Here is a 15692-nt window from a genome sequence, read left to right on the forward strand (position 1 = left end):
ACCTTTCAAACTGTAAAGAAGGGATGTTACTGCTGTTAAAAGTGTGGCTGACAGAGATCTTGATTTATGGAGCAAACACAGCAATGACTTGGAGAAAGAAACTTAAGTTTTATTGAAGGAACTCCATTCTAAGGCCCTTTCCACAGCTCCCACATTTTCTGCTTTGAAGTGGAATATATGGCAGTGTGGACTCAGATAACCCAGTTCAAAGCAGATATTGTGGGATTTTCTGCCTTGATACTGTATATACTCGAGTATAAGCCTGGTTTTTCAGCCCTTTTTTTAAGACTGAAAAAGCCCCCCGCAGCTTATACTCGGGTGAGGGTCCTGGTTGGCTTATATTTGGGTCAGCTTATACTCAAGAATATATGTTACATGTATTATTTTTCTCTATTATTGGTATTATTACATTTATTATTTTTCTCTATTATTGTTGCTACTATTACATTTATTTTACTCTATTATTATTATTAATAATAATAATACATTTATTATTTCACTCTAATCTTATTATTATTACATTTATTATTTTACTCTATTATTACTTGTTTTATTTTCCTGTATTTATTATTATTATTATTACATGTATTATTTTACTCTATTATTATTAAAAGGATACATAAGCACATTTACATTGAAGAAGATGAGAATAATGATTTGAGCAGAGTTAGACAACCTTATCTTAAATTTGAGCTTTATGTAAATATTCAAAAACATTTAGCCTACTGATGCCTCAATTAATGTAATTTTATTGGTGTCTGTTTTTATTTCTGAAATTTACCACCCTCGGCTTATACTGGAGTCTATTTATTTATTTATTTATTTATTTATTTATTTATTTATTTACAGTATTTATATTCTGCCCTTCTCACCCCGAAGGGGACTCAGGGCGGATCACATTGTACACATATAAGGCAAACATTCAATGCCTTTAACATAGAACAAAGACAAGACAAACATAGGCTCTGAGCTGGCCTCGAACTCATGACCTCTTGGTCAGAGTGATTTGTTGCAGCTGGCTGCTCACCAGCCTGCACCACAGCAGGCTGGTGTTGTCCCAGTTTTTTTGTGGTAAAATTAGGTGCCTCAGCTTATATTCAGGTCGGCTTATACTTGAGTATATATGGTATTCTGGTTTATATGGCTGTGTAGAAGAGCCCTAAGATAGGAAAGTTGGACAAATTGCAGAATGAGAAAAACGTACAGTACTGTCTAAAATGCTTCATCACTGTCCAAACTTAACTGTACTAACTCAAAATAGAACCCTTTTTTAGTTTACACTTTATGTCCCTTTATTATCGGTGAAAATATTTGTTGTTTATTTGCACTTTTTGGTTCTTGTCTAGATGCAGTAGAATGACATAGCACTTAGGTAGAAAGATACAGCCAAGTAAGCCAGCATTAGAGGCCAAAATTGAGAAGATCTCCACAGTCACCGTATATTTCCCCTTGGTACTGAGATAGGCTGGGATGAAAGTTACCCAGACAGTGCAGAAAACCAACATGCTGAAAGTGATGAACTTGGCTTCATTGAAGATGTCGGGCAGCTTCCTGGCAAGGAAAGCCACAATGAAGCTCACCAAAGCCAAGAAACCCATGAAGCCCAGAATAGAATAGAAGGCAATGGGTGAGCCTTCATTGCACTCCAGGATGATGTGTCCGGGCTCTGAGTAGAAATCAGCATCTGGGAATGGAGGGGAGGTTCCCAACCAGACCATGCAAATCACAACTTGAATGAGAGAGCAGACCATCACAAAGAAGTATGAAAGTCTAGGTCTCAGCCATTTTCGTGCACCGCTGCCTGGTTTTGTGGCCTTGAAGGCCAGGACCACAGTGATGGTTTTGGCCAAGACGGTAGCAAGAGAAACAGAGAAAATGATCCCAAAGACTGGTTGCTGAAAAAGGCAGGTCATTTTCCGTGGTCGACCGATGAAGAGCAAGCAACAGAGGAAACAGAGTATCAGAGTGGATAAGAGAATATAACTGAGAGTACGGTTATTGGCTTTGACTGTAGGACGCTCTCGGAACTTAATAAAAGTTCCTAGCACCAGGGCAGCAAAAACTGAGAAAGAAAAAGAAGTGGAAGCTGAAATAATTCCCAAAGGTTCTTCATAGGACAGGTAGATTATGTTTTTGGGGATACATGCATTTCTTGCTTCATTTGAATAGAGATGTTCTTCACAAACCACACAATGGTCCATATCTGAAAGAAGGAAATCAGTTCAGCCAACCTAGGTAAAAAGGTAAAGGTTTCCCCTGATGTTAAGTCCAGTCATGTCTGACTCTGGGGGTTGGTGCTCATCTCCATTTCTAAGCCGAAGAGCCGGCGTTGTCCATAGACACCTCCAAGGTCATGTGGCTGGCATGACTGCATGGAGTGCCGTTACCTTCCCGCTAGAGCAGTACCTATTGATCTACTCACATTGGCATGTTTTTGAACTGCTAGGTTGGCAGGAGCTGGGGCTAACAGCGGCTGCTCCTGCCGCTCCCGGGGTTTGAACCTGGGACCTTTCGATCTCCAGCTCAGTGCTTTAACACACTTCACCACCGGGGCGAACCTAGCAGTTCGAAAACATGCAAAATGTGAGTAGATCAATAGGTAGTAGATCAAAAGGATATCTCCTGATAACTTCTTTGACTCTCAAAGCAAATGTAGCTCTAGATACTACTATGTAAGTGCGGGATGTTATCCTGAGACATAATATTCTCTGAAAAAACACATTTCTTAATTTTAACACAAACATTTTTGTTCACACTCAAAATGAGTGTGGCCAGGCTATGGCGCAGCTGGCTAGTAACCATCTGCAATAAATCACTACTGACCAAGAGGTCATGAGTTCGAAGCCCGGGTCGGGTTAAGCCCCCGACCATTAAATAGCCCGGCTTGCTGTTGACCTATGCAGCCCCGAAAGACAGTTGCATCTGTCAAGTAGGGAAATTTAGATACGCTTTATGCGGGAGGCTAATTTAACTAATTTACAACATCATAAAACTGCCAGCAAAACACAAGGAAAGGAATGAGGAAGTACAGCCACTAGTGGACAGTGAAGCAACAGCTCCTCCTGTGGCCGGAATCGTGAAGCTGGAAAAAAAGTTAAATGCCTCTGTGTCTGTCTATATATGTTGTTTATCTGTTGGCATTGAATGTTTGCCATATATGTGTTCATTGTAATCCACCCTGAGTCCCCTTCGGGGTGAGAAGGGTGGAATATAAATATGGTAAATAAATAAATAAATAAATATATTAAGGAAATGCAAAAGCAAAAAGAAGACACACAAAAAAGAAAGCAAATATACTATATGTAGCAGAAACTCAATCTAAACTAGACACAATATTGAAACATTCAATCCCAGTACAAAACATAATGGGAGCCCCCAGTGGTGCAGTATGTTAAAGCGCTGAGTTGCTGAACTTGAAGACAGAAAGGTCACAGGTTCGAATCCAGGGAGCGAAGTGAGCGCCTGCTGTTAGCTCCAGCTTCTGCCAACCTAGCAGTTTGAAAACATGCAAATGTGAGTAGATCAATAGGTACTGCTCCGGCGGGAAGGTAACGGCACTCCATGCAGTCATGCCAGTGGCCACATGACCTTGGAGGTGTCTACGGACAACACCAGATCTTCGGCTTAGAAATGGAGATGAGCATCAACCCACAGAATCGGACACGACTGGACTTAAGGTCAGGGGAAAACCTTTACCTTTACCTAGGTTAGCTTTGACTGAAACATTTGCACAAGCCATACACTGGGTTTGGAAAACAATAATGTGGGCTTTTCTCATTCTGCCTACCTGTTTGGTTAGAGATTTCCCCATTGGGACATTCAGTACAATGGAAACAACAACTGGGTTTGCCATTGAGAGGGACTTTCCGTAATCCAGGGGGACAGTTATCGCTGCACTTAGAATTAGGTGGCTACGAGGAAGCAAAGAGGAGGAATTTAAAGTTAATCACAGAATTTGTTTTTAATCATTACTGATCTGACTACTAATATAGAATATTTGCCGACAGAGTCTTCCTTTGAATATCGTCTGTAGTTTTTTTCCCCATTTATGAGGTGGCATTCTGACTTTGTAATGTCCTGCTGATGTTATTTACCTGGCACCAGTTGTGAATTCTTTTAGGTTGCACGTTAATAGATTTTATATGCTGGAGAATTTTACATGTTATTCACATTATGTTCCGGCTTTGGCAAATTGATAACCTAGTCTTTTATCACACTCATTATTATTTTTTTATAAAAAATCATTTCAACAGTAACTTGAGAACATACTGCAAGTCGCTTCTAGTGTGAGAGTTTAACCCACTGCCCCAGTGGTGCAGTGGGTTAAACCCTTGTGCCGGCAGGACTGATGACTTGAAGGATGGGTTGCTGGCCTGAAGGTTGCCAGTTCGAATCCAACTCGGGGAGAGCACAGATGAGCTCCTTCTATCAGCTCCACAAGGATGGTAAAAACATCAAAACATCTGGGCGTCCCCTGGGCAAGATCCTTGCAGATGGCCAATTCTCTCACACTAGGAGCGACTTGCAGTTTCTCAAGTTGTTCCTGACACAAAAAAAATATCTACAGAGACGTTGCCCAGGGGACTCCCGGATGTGCTACCATCCTGCTCGGAGGCTTCTCTAATGTCCCTACGAGCTAGAGCTGACAGATGGGAGCTCACCCCGTCTCGCAGATTGGAACCGCCAACCTTCAAGTCAGCAATTCAGCCGACACAAGGGTTTAACCTATTGTACCACTGTGCATCTATTTTTTTAATGATCTATTATTTTTAGTGTTGGTATATAACTTTTTATCATTGTACAGAACCACGAAGCACAAGAACTGTCCTTATCTATTCAGAACATCATTGAAATAAACCACCTTCTGGATGGGACCGCCTTGTATGTGCCTCACCTGGGCAGATGTTACATCCCATAGAGTCATCTCTTTTTGGATGGTGACACAATGGTTTGCTGCGTGATGAAGGTTCACCTCCCCAACTCTTATGCTGACTAAGGAATGATTGGGGAGCAAAATCCAACTCCATAAAAAAATGCATCCTCTGCAACACTGTTATTGAAAAGTATTTTCTCAAGATAGTGGTGATACTGCACAAAAAGAGAGGATATTTTAATGAATGATTGCCTAAGAGCTGCCATTTCAAAGATATATTTTTGGCTGAGGTTGCTTCCCAAGAAGCATTTTAGCATCTAATTGAATGTTGTGGGTTGCAAGCCACTTTTCTCAAAACGTGTGCAATATTGTTTAAGTAATAGCATTTTGACCAGCCACCCAGAAGGACCCAAAGTAAAATTAATGAAATTCTTTATCCCAATAACCACCAAGTCTGTAAAGTTAAAATATTATTCTCAAAATGAAAACTAGGAAAGTTTGTTTTGATATATTAATTTTTCACAAACCAAAAATAAAACTTAATCCATTGAAGATTAGATTTATGGCAAAATTACTTAAATAGGAACAAAGAAGATAGAATCATAGAGTTGTAAGAGACCTCATGGGCCATCCAGTCCAATCCCCAGCCAAGAAGCAGGAAAATCCCATTCAAAGCACCCCCAACAGATGGCCACTCATCCTCTGCCTAAAAGCCTCCAAAGAAGGAGCCTCCACTACACTCTGGGGCAGAGAGTTCCACTGCTGAACAGCTCTCACAGCTCTCACCATGAGGAAATTCTTCCTGATGTTCAGGTGGAATCTCCTTTCCTGTGGTTTGAAGCCATTGTTCCACGTCCTAGTCTGCAGGACAGCAGAAAACAAGCTTGCTCCCTCCTCCCTATGACTTCCCATATTTATACATGGCCCTCATCATGTCTCCTTTCAGTCTTCTCTTCTGCAAGCTAAACATGCCCAGCTCTTTAAGCCACTCCTCATAGGGCTTGTTCTCCAAACCCTTGATCATTTGAGTCGCCCTCCTCTGGACACATTCCAACTTGTCAACATCTCCCTTCAGTTGCGTTGCCCAGAATTGGACACAGTATTCCGGGTGTGGTCTGACCAAAGCAGAATAGAGAGGTAACATGACTTCCCTGGATCTAGAACCTATCCTTCTATTTATGCAGGCCAAAATTCCATTGGCTTTTTTTGCCGCCGCATCACATTGTTGGCTCATGTTTAACTTGTCGTCCACGAGGACTCCAAGATCTTTTTTACACGTACTGTTGTTGAGCCAGTCTTCCCCCATTCTGTATCTTTTCCTGTCTGATCATTTGTGTGTGTGTTATATTGTTTACTATTTAGACTACTCCATGTGACAAGGTCGAAATTCTCAATTTACTAATGCTGCTGTCAAGGAAACTCAAATTACCTGCCAAAGAGGAATGTTTCCAAGCCCTAGATTATTTTTCTTTTGTCTGTGTTCCAATCTGTCAAGAGTTAGTGTGTGCAATGCTTTGGCCACTTCAAACACCGCTTTGGCAATACTGTAACTCATGAGACTCATGTTCATCTCAAAATGGGATACATATGGGCCGTCCAGCTTTTCTTGCCCAGTACATTGCCGGACTCCAAGCGATGGTGGCTGCGAACGGGGAGGAGGCAAGTTGCATTTAAATTCTTTGCTCCAGAAATTCTTAATGAAAATGTCATCGGGATATTTGTTCAGAGTTACAGACTGGAGAAAAAATTGGAATCCTGGAATCTCTTTTTGACGGGAACCAAAGGACAAAGCCCCAGAGAATAGGTTTGTGCTTATATGTGGATTGGAATCCCACTTTGCTGTGGTCAACCACACTTTCCCTGCCAATATATCACTAACGTAGACGAATATAACTGAAAGGAACTTGGCATCGCCATGCATAAACACTATTTTGCTTGAAGACGATGACAACTCTTCTCTTCTGTGTTGCAGTTCACGGAAAAAAGATACATTCGGTTGGTACCATAGCACGAATTCCCAACAAATCCCATTCTTCTGCATTTCATCTTGTAGGTTAAGGAGGACATTCTCACTGGTGCCATATTTTGGGGCAACAAGACCAATCCACAACCAGTCAAAGTGAAGGAGCAACTGGACAATACCCACATGCTGCAGATCATCGCTTGAATGTATCTGATACAAACCAGGGGATTCAATGCCATTGCCTAAAACAGGATTATACGCGCCGTAGCTAATCTGTGAAAACAGACACAATTCCCCAATGTTTTTACATAGTCAATACAGCAAGAATGAAACAAGTAATAAATACAAAGAGAGGAGTTACAAAATTGTGATGGGCATTTGTGTCTGTTTAATAGTATGTGGCTGCAGTGCTCATGGCACAACAACATGGTTCAATGGGATTACAAGCATAGAATTATAATCACAAAGTTGGAAGAGGCCACAAGGGTCATCCAGTCCAACCCCCTGAAACTCCAGAAGCGACTCAAGTTACTCCTGAAACGAAAAAAAAAAACCCCTGTATTCAGAGAATCAAAGGACCCCCGACATGTAGTCCTCCCCTTATTTAGACACACCTTTTAATTCAGGAGGGAAACCTATGAATAGGGCTGTTGTGTGTTTTCCGGGCAGTATGGCCATGTTCCAGAAGTATTCTCTCCTGTATTCTCTCCCCTCTGAGAATGCCTGCCATAGATGTGGGCGAAACGTCAGGAGATAATTCTTCTGGAACATGGCCCAGAAAACACACAACAACCCTGTGATCCCGGCCATGAAAGCCTTTGACAATCCATGAATAGATTTCTAAAAGTGCTTCGTTCCAGTGTTGAAGTGGAGCTCTGCTGCCATGATGTTGAGTAAATCCACATAGTGGTGTGAATGTGTTGTGGGCATATCTTTTCTCTGTTCCACTATTCTGTTCCCAAACTATAGTTATTCAATTTCTGTTAACCAGATAGAGAGGACCTCCAGTTGCATTGCCATAAGTTGCCCCTTTTGCTTCATTGATCCTGCACAATTTCACAGTCCTTTCCTGGCTCTGATTTGCCTTTTCATTTGTTGTTTGAGCATTCCTTTGAAGTGCAATATAATGCATAGATATCTTTTGTAAAAGTTACCACTTCAAAAGTTACTACCACCCCAGTTCGTCTTATCCCCTCTACTTAGGTGCCAAATCCATGTTTTTACTATGATTACCATTTTATATTTTATCATGTTTAGAATGTTAATTTAATTTTTGTGTCTGTATTTTCTGATGTCATTTTATTTTGGTTTGCTGTTTTACCTGGGCTTGGCCCCATGTAAGCCTCCCTGAGTCCCTTCAGGGAGTTGGAGGCGGGATATAAAAATAAATTATTATTATTATTATTATTATTATTATTATTATTATTATTATTATTAATGTGTTACCATTTCTCAGCCTTTGGTGAGACAGTGACTGGATGACCAGCCTCATTATTATTCTATTCTGAATTTTATTAGGTCCCTCTTATTTGGGTATTTTAATCTGACTATTATTATTATTATTATTATTATTATTATTATTATTATTATTCATGTCAGGAGCAACTTGAGTCGCTTCTGGAGTGAGAGAATTGGCCATCTGCAAGGACGTTGCCCAGGGGATGCCCGGATGTTTTGATGTTTTATCATCCTTGTGGGAGGCTTCTCTCATGTCCCCGCATGGACCTGGAGCTGATAGAAGGAGCTCATCCGTGGTCTCCCCGGGTGGGATTCGAACCTGGCAGCCTTCAGATCAGCAACCCAACCTTCAAGTCACGAGGCTTTAGTCCACTACGCCATCAGGTATTTCTATATTGATGCTATTTCTATATTGCTGCTGCAGTGCCCCCATCTATGAAGTTAATTGAATTGTATTGGTGGTTGTTTGATATTATTATTGTTGTATTAACTCTTGTGTTATTACCTTATTGTGTTTTAACCTGTGTATATTGTGCAAATGTATTTATGTTGTTACTTCTGTGAACTATGTTGACCGGGCTTTGCCCCATGTGAGCTGCCCTGAGTCCCCGCGAGGAGATGGTGGCGGGGTATAAATAAAGTATTATTATTATTATTATTATTATTATTATTATTATTATTATTATCCTTTATAGCAAATGACAAAATAGCTTGGATCAGAAATGTTGAGGGATACATGGCAGAGCAGAAGTGGGAAACATGTAGCCTTTCAGATGTTGGACTGCAACTTGCGACCTCATCAGCTGGGTGGTTTCCCTGTCTCTGCACACTGCCGGTGTGATGCCAGGATGGAGTCCACCAGAGCCCATCAAATGACACAGGGCTACTTCTGATGATGCTCTGTGCTGGCAACATGTCGACAGCATGCAGAGACAAAGCCTGAGGAGTCGGGTGACTAACTCCTCATAGAAGATGTCAGGGACAGCATGGACCAAAGATGGAGACAGCGAGGAAATGTTGTGGGATGGCAGCCATGACCTACAATGGTAAGGGGAGGAAGCAGAATGCTGCCTCACGGTTCCCCCCACTGTCCCCAGCTATCCCCTGGCTTCTGGACCTCCATGTGATGAGGTCCTTCCACTCTTTATGAACAATATTTGGAAGTCTATGAGGTTGTCCATCTTTGGCATAGAAAGACTCCTGTAAGAGCATCTCCATGAAGGTCCACACGGAAAAGTTGAAGACAGGATTTACGTTTACTGAACACTTACCTGTGGTAACTTGTAGATCCCCAGCATGTTGGCCACCTGCATGGAGAACTCTGATGTCAGCCCCTCAATGACAGCCACCATCTTCTTGTGGCCTTGACAATTGTAGTTGGGAAATATTGTGACCTTCTCTGCATCCTCTATGCCCATCATGTTATAAGATGGCTGTCCATAACCATAGTAGTATTCATATCCATAGAGAGGTGGAGGAATCGGAGTGAGCTCATCCCTTTCAGACAGAAGGCTAATGATGTTCTCATAGGTTTGGCCTCCATTGTAATAGTTATCATAGATACGGAATCCCAGAGAAATATTGGGTAAGAAATGGGGATCCTTGTTGATTTTCTCCACGGCAAATACAAGTGCCAAGACTTGCTGGTAGCTCCTTGACATTGGGCTGTGTGAAAAGAACAGAGGAAACATTTCCCATGCCTAAATTACCTAGAAAGGTGGATTAGCCTCAGATGACAACCAAGGACAACATGATGCTGTTAGCAAGAGTTTCTGAATGACAGGGTTCAACCCTAAGGGTTGACAATAAGTAACTTTATTAAGAAATGAAGAGAAAGAACATACAGAAAGACACAGCTTTATGGCATTGATAAATAATAATAATATACCTATAATTGGGTTGTTGTATGTTTTTTGGGCTATATGGCCATGTTCCAGAAGTATTCTCTCCTGACGTTTCGCCCACATCTATGGCAGGCATCCTCACAACCTCTGAGGATGCCTGCCATAGGTGAGGGCGAAATGTCAGGAAAGAATACAGTAGAGTCTCACTTATCCAACATTCGCTTATTTGTTCTGGATTATCCAACGCATTTTTTGAGTCAATGTTTTCAATATAGAATCATAGAATCATAGAATCATAGAATAGTAGAGTTGGAAGAGACCACATGGGCCATCTAGTCCAACCCCCTGCTAAGAAGCAGGAAATCGCATTCAAAGCACCCCCGACAGATGGCCATCCAGCCTCTGCTTAAAAGCCTCCAAGGAAGGAGCCTCCACCACGGCCCCGGGGAGAGAGTTCCACTGTCGAACAGCCCTCACAGTGAGGAAGTTCTTCCTGATGTTCAGGTGGAATCTCCTTTCCTGTAGTTTGAAGCCATTGTTCCGTGTCCTAGTCAGGGCAGGGCAGCAGAAAACAAGCTTGCTCCCTCTTCCCTGTGACTTCCCTTCACATATTTGTACATGGCTATCATGTCTCCTCTCAGCCTTCTCTTCTGCAGGCTAAACATGCCCAGCTCTTTAAGCCGCTCCTCATAGGGCTTGTTCTCCAGACTCTTAATCATTTTAGTCACCCTCCTCTGGATGCTTTCCAGCTTGTCAACATCTCCCTTCAACTGTGGTGCCCAAAATTGGACACAGTATTCCAGGTGTGGTCTGACCAAGGCAGAATAGAGGGGGAGCATAACTTCCCTGGATCTACATCGTGATATTTTGGTGCTAAATTCGTAAATACAGTAAAATCATAACCTAATTTGATGTTTAATAGGCTTCTCCTTAATCTCTCATTATTATCCAATATATTTGCTTATCCAACGTTCTGCCGGCCCATTTATGTTGGATAAGTGAGACTCTACTGTACTTCTGGAACATGGCCATACAGCCCGAAAAACATACAACAATCCTGTGATTCCGGTCATGAAAGCCTTTGACAACACATACTTATAATTACTTTACACAGGAGGTTTAAGTTAGAGAAAAGTTAGAGAAATGTAGGACAACCCTACATTTGGGTAGTTATAGACACTAGCACTCTTTGGTAGCAACAGCTAAAAAACTTGTGAAACTACAACTCTCATAGTATTGAGCCACAAAATGGTGTCAAACTGCATTACATTTGTAGTATAGCTCTACTCTTACTCCAAATATGAACTCTTTGTTGGCAAGCTTCCAACAGTTATATCTAAACTGGTCTTGAAGTAACAGTTTTTCAAATATCACAAACATAAACTACAGGACTGCCCTTTCTGGGGAGTATAAAGCTCCACACAATGACCCAAATTTGCTACTACAACAACCAGAAAAGATAAAATAAGAGGTTTATAGGGCCTTGGGCTTCCACATTTGATCAACTGAAACCCAGCTAAGAAATGGAGAGCTTACGTTATGTCAGAGTTGTATGGGGAAATCTCCTTAGGTCGAGCTTTATAATTTTTCCTAGGAATCTCTTGCTGAGTCAAAGATAACACCCCACCAAGAATAAGGTCCCCATCCTGGTAGTAGCCCTCTGTGTAGGTTCTTTTCAAATCACACATTGTCCTTGCCATCTTACCAGCAGCATGTGGGAGAAGTAATGTGATTAAGAGCAGAGTACACATGGCAGAAGAAGCTAATAATAATAATAATAATAATAATAATAATAATAATAATAATAATAATAATAACGCTTTATTTGTATCCCGCCCCCTCTCCCAAAAGGGAAATTGGGGTGGCTTACAACAAAAATGCAATATATATAGTAATAATCAGCAACCAAAGCAACACAAATCTTCAGATGATGATAACTCAGATATCAAGTCCTGTTGAGAAGGATCGTCCTCTTCAGAAGCTCTACTCCTCTGGATGTGACACGCAAGACAGTGGCCCACAATGAGGATACAATGAGACTCAATCTCTGTAGCTATTCCAAACATCTCTTGTATGAGACTCTGTTCTAATGTGAGATACATGTTTATCTCAACCATAACTGTTGTTAGTTTTTGTTTCAGGATGTAACCACAGGCAAGTGTAATCATAGTCATTGCTCGAATCCCCAGACAACTATTGTTCTCCGCACTGTAGTTCTTTGCTGCTCCCCGGTTGGGGTTATTGATATGATACGAAGATGACAAATATTTTTGTACTGCCCGTTTCAGTCCCAGGATGCATCAGACAAGCAAGTGTTGCAAACAGTAAAGAAATGTTTTCAATTAATAAAAAGTAAAGATGCATTGTGCAATTGCAAGCCTTTTCCTATTCTGTGCATTCTGCAAAGAGGAGGTGTACTTTTGATTGGTGAACCTTGTTCGGGGCTCCATGGGCATGCACAAACTCTATTTTTTGCCAGACAGACAAAGGAAGTATTGCAGACAGTAAGAAAATGCTCAATTAAGAAGGGAAATCCCTATCAGTGCCTGAATTATCCTATCAGTGCCTAATTCAAGTAACTGGGCAGTTCATTGAATTTTTTAAAAAAAAACCAGAAGCAAACAAGGCAAAAGTAGGAAGCAATTTATTACTTTGCAACTAGAGGTCCTCTTGAGCTGTTTGCTTGAAGTAACAAGCAGTCTGGGGATGGGAAAGTGAAGGAATTGAAAGTGATGCCTTGAAGACTCCCGCAGTCACGTCTCACTGTCCCCAAACTTGCTGTAGCAGTTCTTTGAACTTATCGTACTATTGGAAGAAATTTTTTTAGAAAACATTGATAATGTCAACAGAAGATACTTAACTCTTTGGGTCACTTTTGGAAGCCCAAAGACAAGTGTTCCGCATTTATTAAAAAGTAGGGTCTGCAAATAACTTTAAGACTGCTTTGAGGTGGCTTGACAGTGACATATAACTTCATCGGAAAGTGTTTAGCACATGGAAATGGAGCCCTAAACACCTTCTAGGAGCCTCCGGTGGCCTAGGGGATAAAAGCCTCGTGACTTGAAGGTTGGGCTGCTGACCTGAAGGCTGCCAGGTTCGAATCCCACCTGGGGAGAGCGCGGATGAGCTCCCTCTATCAGCTCCAGCTCCATGCGGGGACATGAGAGAAGCCTCCCACAAGGATGGTAAAACATCAAAACATCCGGGCGTCCCCTGGGCAACGTCGTTGCAGACTGCCAATTCTCTCACTCCAGAAGCAACTCCGGTTGCTCCTGACACACACACACAAAAGCACCTTCTGATGAAGTCATGTTTCATTGTCATGCCACCTTGAAGCACATGGAAACGGAGCCCCGTGGGAGTCCCATAGAGGCCATCACATGATGTAAGAGTACTTGGTGGGACTCCGTAGGGCTCCGTTTCCACAGCACATGGAAACAGAGCCTTACACCTGTCTTCAGGAGTCAGGTGTTAGTCAACTCCAAAGGAAGAAAAGCAGGAGAGACAGGGGGGATACACATCTATACAGTAATGATATAAGATGATTGGCCATCCCTCAAGACAGGGAAAGAAGGTAGGGAACGGTGTAAGATGGTTCCCTCTGCTTTCCCTCTGCTCGTGGGATGAAGTCATTAGTACCGTGAAGAATGTTTCAATACATTGTTAAAGGACTCACAATCCATGCTGTAAGCTTCGTGTGATTATTGTCTTACTGATACCACAGTATGCTCATCAAAGTATGAGAAACAGCACAAATCAGCACTTACCCTCCATTTGATAACACCACATTTCCGAAACCATAGAAGTAACTGAGAATTACAGTAGGACCCTAAATTAGGATAAATGTATCCCTTGTTACATTGCTGTTAGAATGTAATATTATAGCTATGGTACATTGTATACTATAGCTATAATATTACACAAATCATGTAATGTGACTGTAATGTAACATACCATACATTAGATAAAGGAAAAGGTTTTCCCCTGACGTTAAGTCCAGTCGTGACCGACTCTGGGGGTTGGTGCTCATCTCCATTTCTAAGCCGAAGAGCTTGTCTGTAGATACCTCCAAGGTCATGTGGCCGGCATGACTGCATGGAGCACCGTTACCTTCTTGCTGGAGCGGTACTTATTGATCTACTCACATTTGCATGTTTTCGAACGGCTAGGTTGGCAGGAGCTGGGGCTAACAGCGGGTGCTCATTCCGCTCCCCGGATTTGAACCTGGGACCTTTTGGTCTGCAAGTTCAGCAGCTCAGCGCTTTAACACACTGTGCCACCACCAGGGGCCCATACATTACCATAATATAATCTATCCCAATCAGTATTAGAAGAATTATTGCAGGTTATAAATTAGCTGTAACAAATTTTGCAAGTTCTTTTCCACATCTATCTGCTGACTTGGGGGCATCAGATGGACAGCACCAGTCTGAAGTGTTATCTAGTACATTTTTATTGGTAAGTCCAGTTCTTTATATATAACCAGATGGTTATGATACCTGAAACCATCATATGCAGTTTCTGTTTTTGTACATTCTCTGTCAAAGACAGAACGCCACCAAATAGAGTACAACACAGTTTATTGAAGTTACAGAACTAAAAAATGCCCGTAGGAAGCAAAGGACTAGGCAAACACTTGTCTTCAGTGTGAAAAGCAACGGAAACAGCTCCGTTTGAATTAAAACGGTTCGAAAGAATAAACCGGATTAAACAGGAGTTTAATCCGGATTAAATCAAAAGTGCTTACTTCAGCCTGGCAATTTAAACAAACAAGTTGGTAAACAGAGGTCAAAATGAACACAAAAAACTGGCAGCAGACTCCTCTCTGCTACTCAAAAGCTACAGATGAGTAACTCAGGCTGTTTACTCCTCCGTGCAACGAGCGAAATCCAGGTCCAGGCACATCAATCAGGGTAACAGCGGTCAGCAGGGTCCCAATCCGGTCCAAGGTCGAAAGCCAAGTGCAGACGTCTATAGTTCCACAAGTTCCACCTATAGCCACAGAAGGGATAGTCCAAGGTCGTAGTCAGTCAGTCAGTCCAGCGTCAATCCAGAGTAGGTAATTAATGTCCGTCAAAAAGACGACGGAGGTCCAAGCTATCAAGATTAAACACAAGTTGCACAGAAAAACCCCGCACAGTTCCTCCCGCCGTCTATGCCCAGTGTCCTTAGTAACTTACGTATCCAGCAACGAATCACACCCGTCTTCAGGAAGTTCCCCAACAAGAGCCCAAGCGTTCGTCCAGATTACCTTGCCCAACGCAATTAGCCATTGATCCTAAACCCCATTTTATCCCAGTTCATAACTCCTCATCGCTGTCAGCTGCTATCCTAATTCCAGGTGCCTCATCATCATCATCCTCATCAGAGCTAAAACACCTTTGACTACGCCCCACAGCATCCCCAGCTGTGGATCCCGCTCCATCCCTCCAGCCCGTCCATGGGTCTGATCCTGCAACCCGCCAATCGCCTCCCATGCTATCATTGCCGGTGACACCCAAATCCTCCCTCACACGAGTCCACTCCATGTCATCCTCCTCTGAGCTAACCATCT

At 42.1% G+C, this 15692-nt stretch overlaps 1 protein-coding gene across 1 annotated transcript; it reads right to left on the reverse strand.

Annotated features, from left to right (window-relative positions):
- Window positions 1–1251: 1251 nt before the first annotated feature.
- Window positions 1252–9955, reverse strand: LOC100554068 (vomeronasal type-2 receptor 26-like). The gene is made up of 4 exons (XM_008120947.3): window positions 9566–9955; window positions 6459–6608; window positions 3788–3911; window positions 1252–2203 (listed from the first exon to the last, which is right to left on the reverse strand). Exons 1-4 carry the CDS (start codon window positions 9953–9955, stop codon window positions 1296–1298), a joined length of 1572 nt encoding a protein of 523 aa, XP_008119154.2. The 3' UTR covers window positions 1252–1295.
- Between the last annotated feature and the right edge of the window lie 5737 nt (window positions 9956–15692).

Source organism: Anolis carolinensis, unplaced genomic scaffold, assembly GCF_035594765.1.
Source record: "Anolis carolinensis isolate JA03-04 unplaced genomic scaffold, rAnoCar3.1.pri scaffold_10, whole genome shotgun sequence".
NCBI lineage: Eukaryota > Metazoa > Chordata > Lepidosauria > Squamata > Dactyloidae > Anolis > Anolis carolinensis.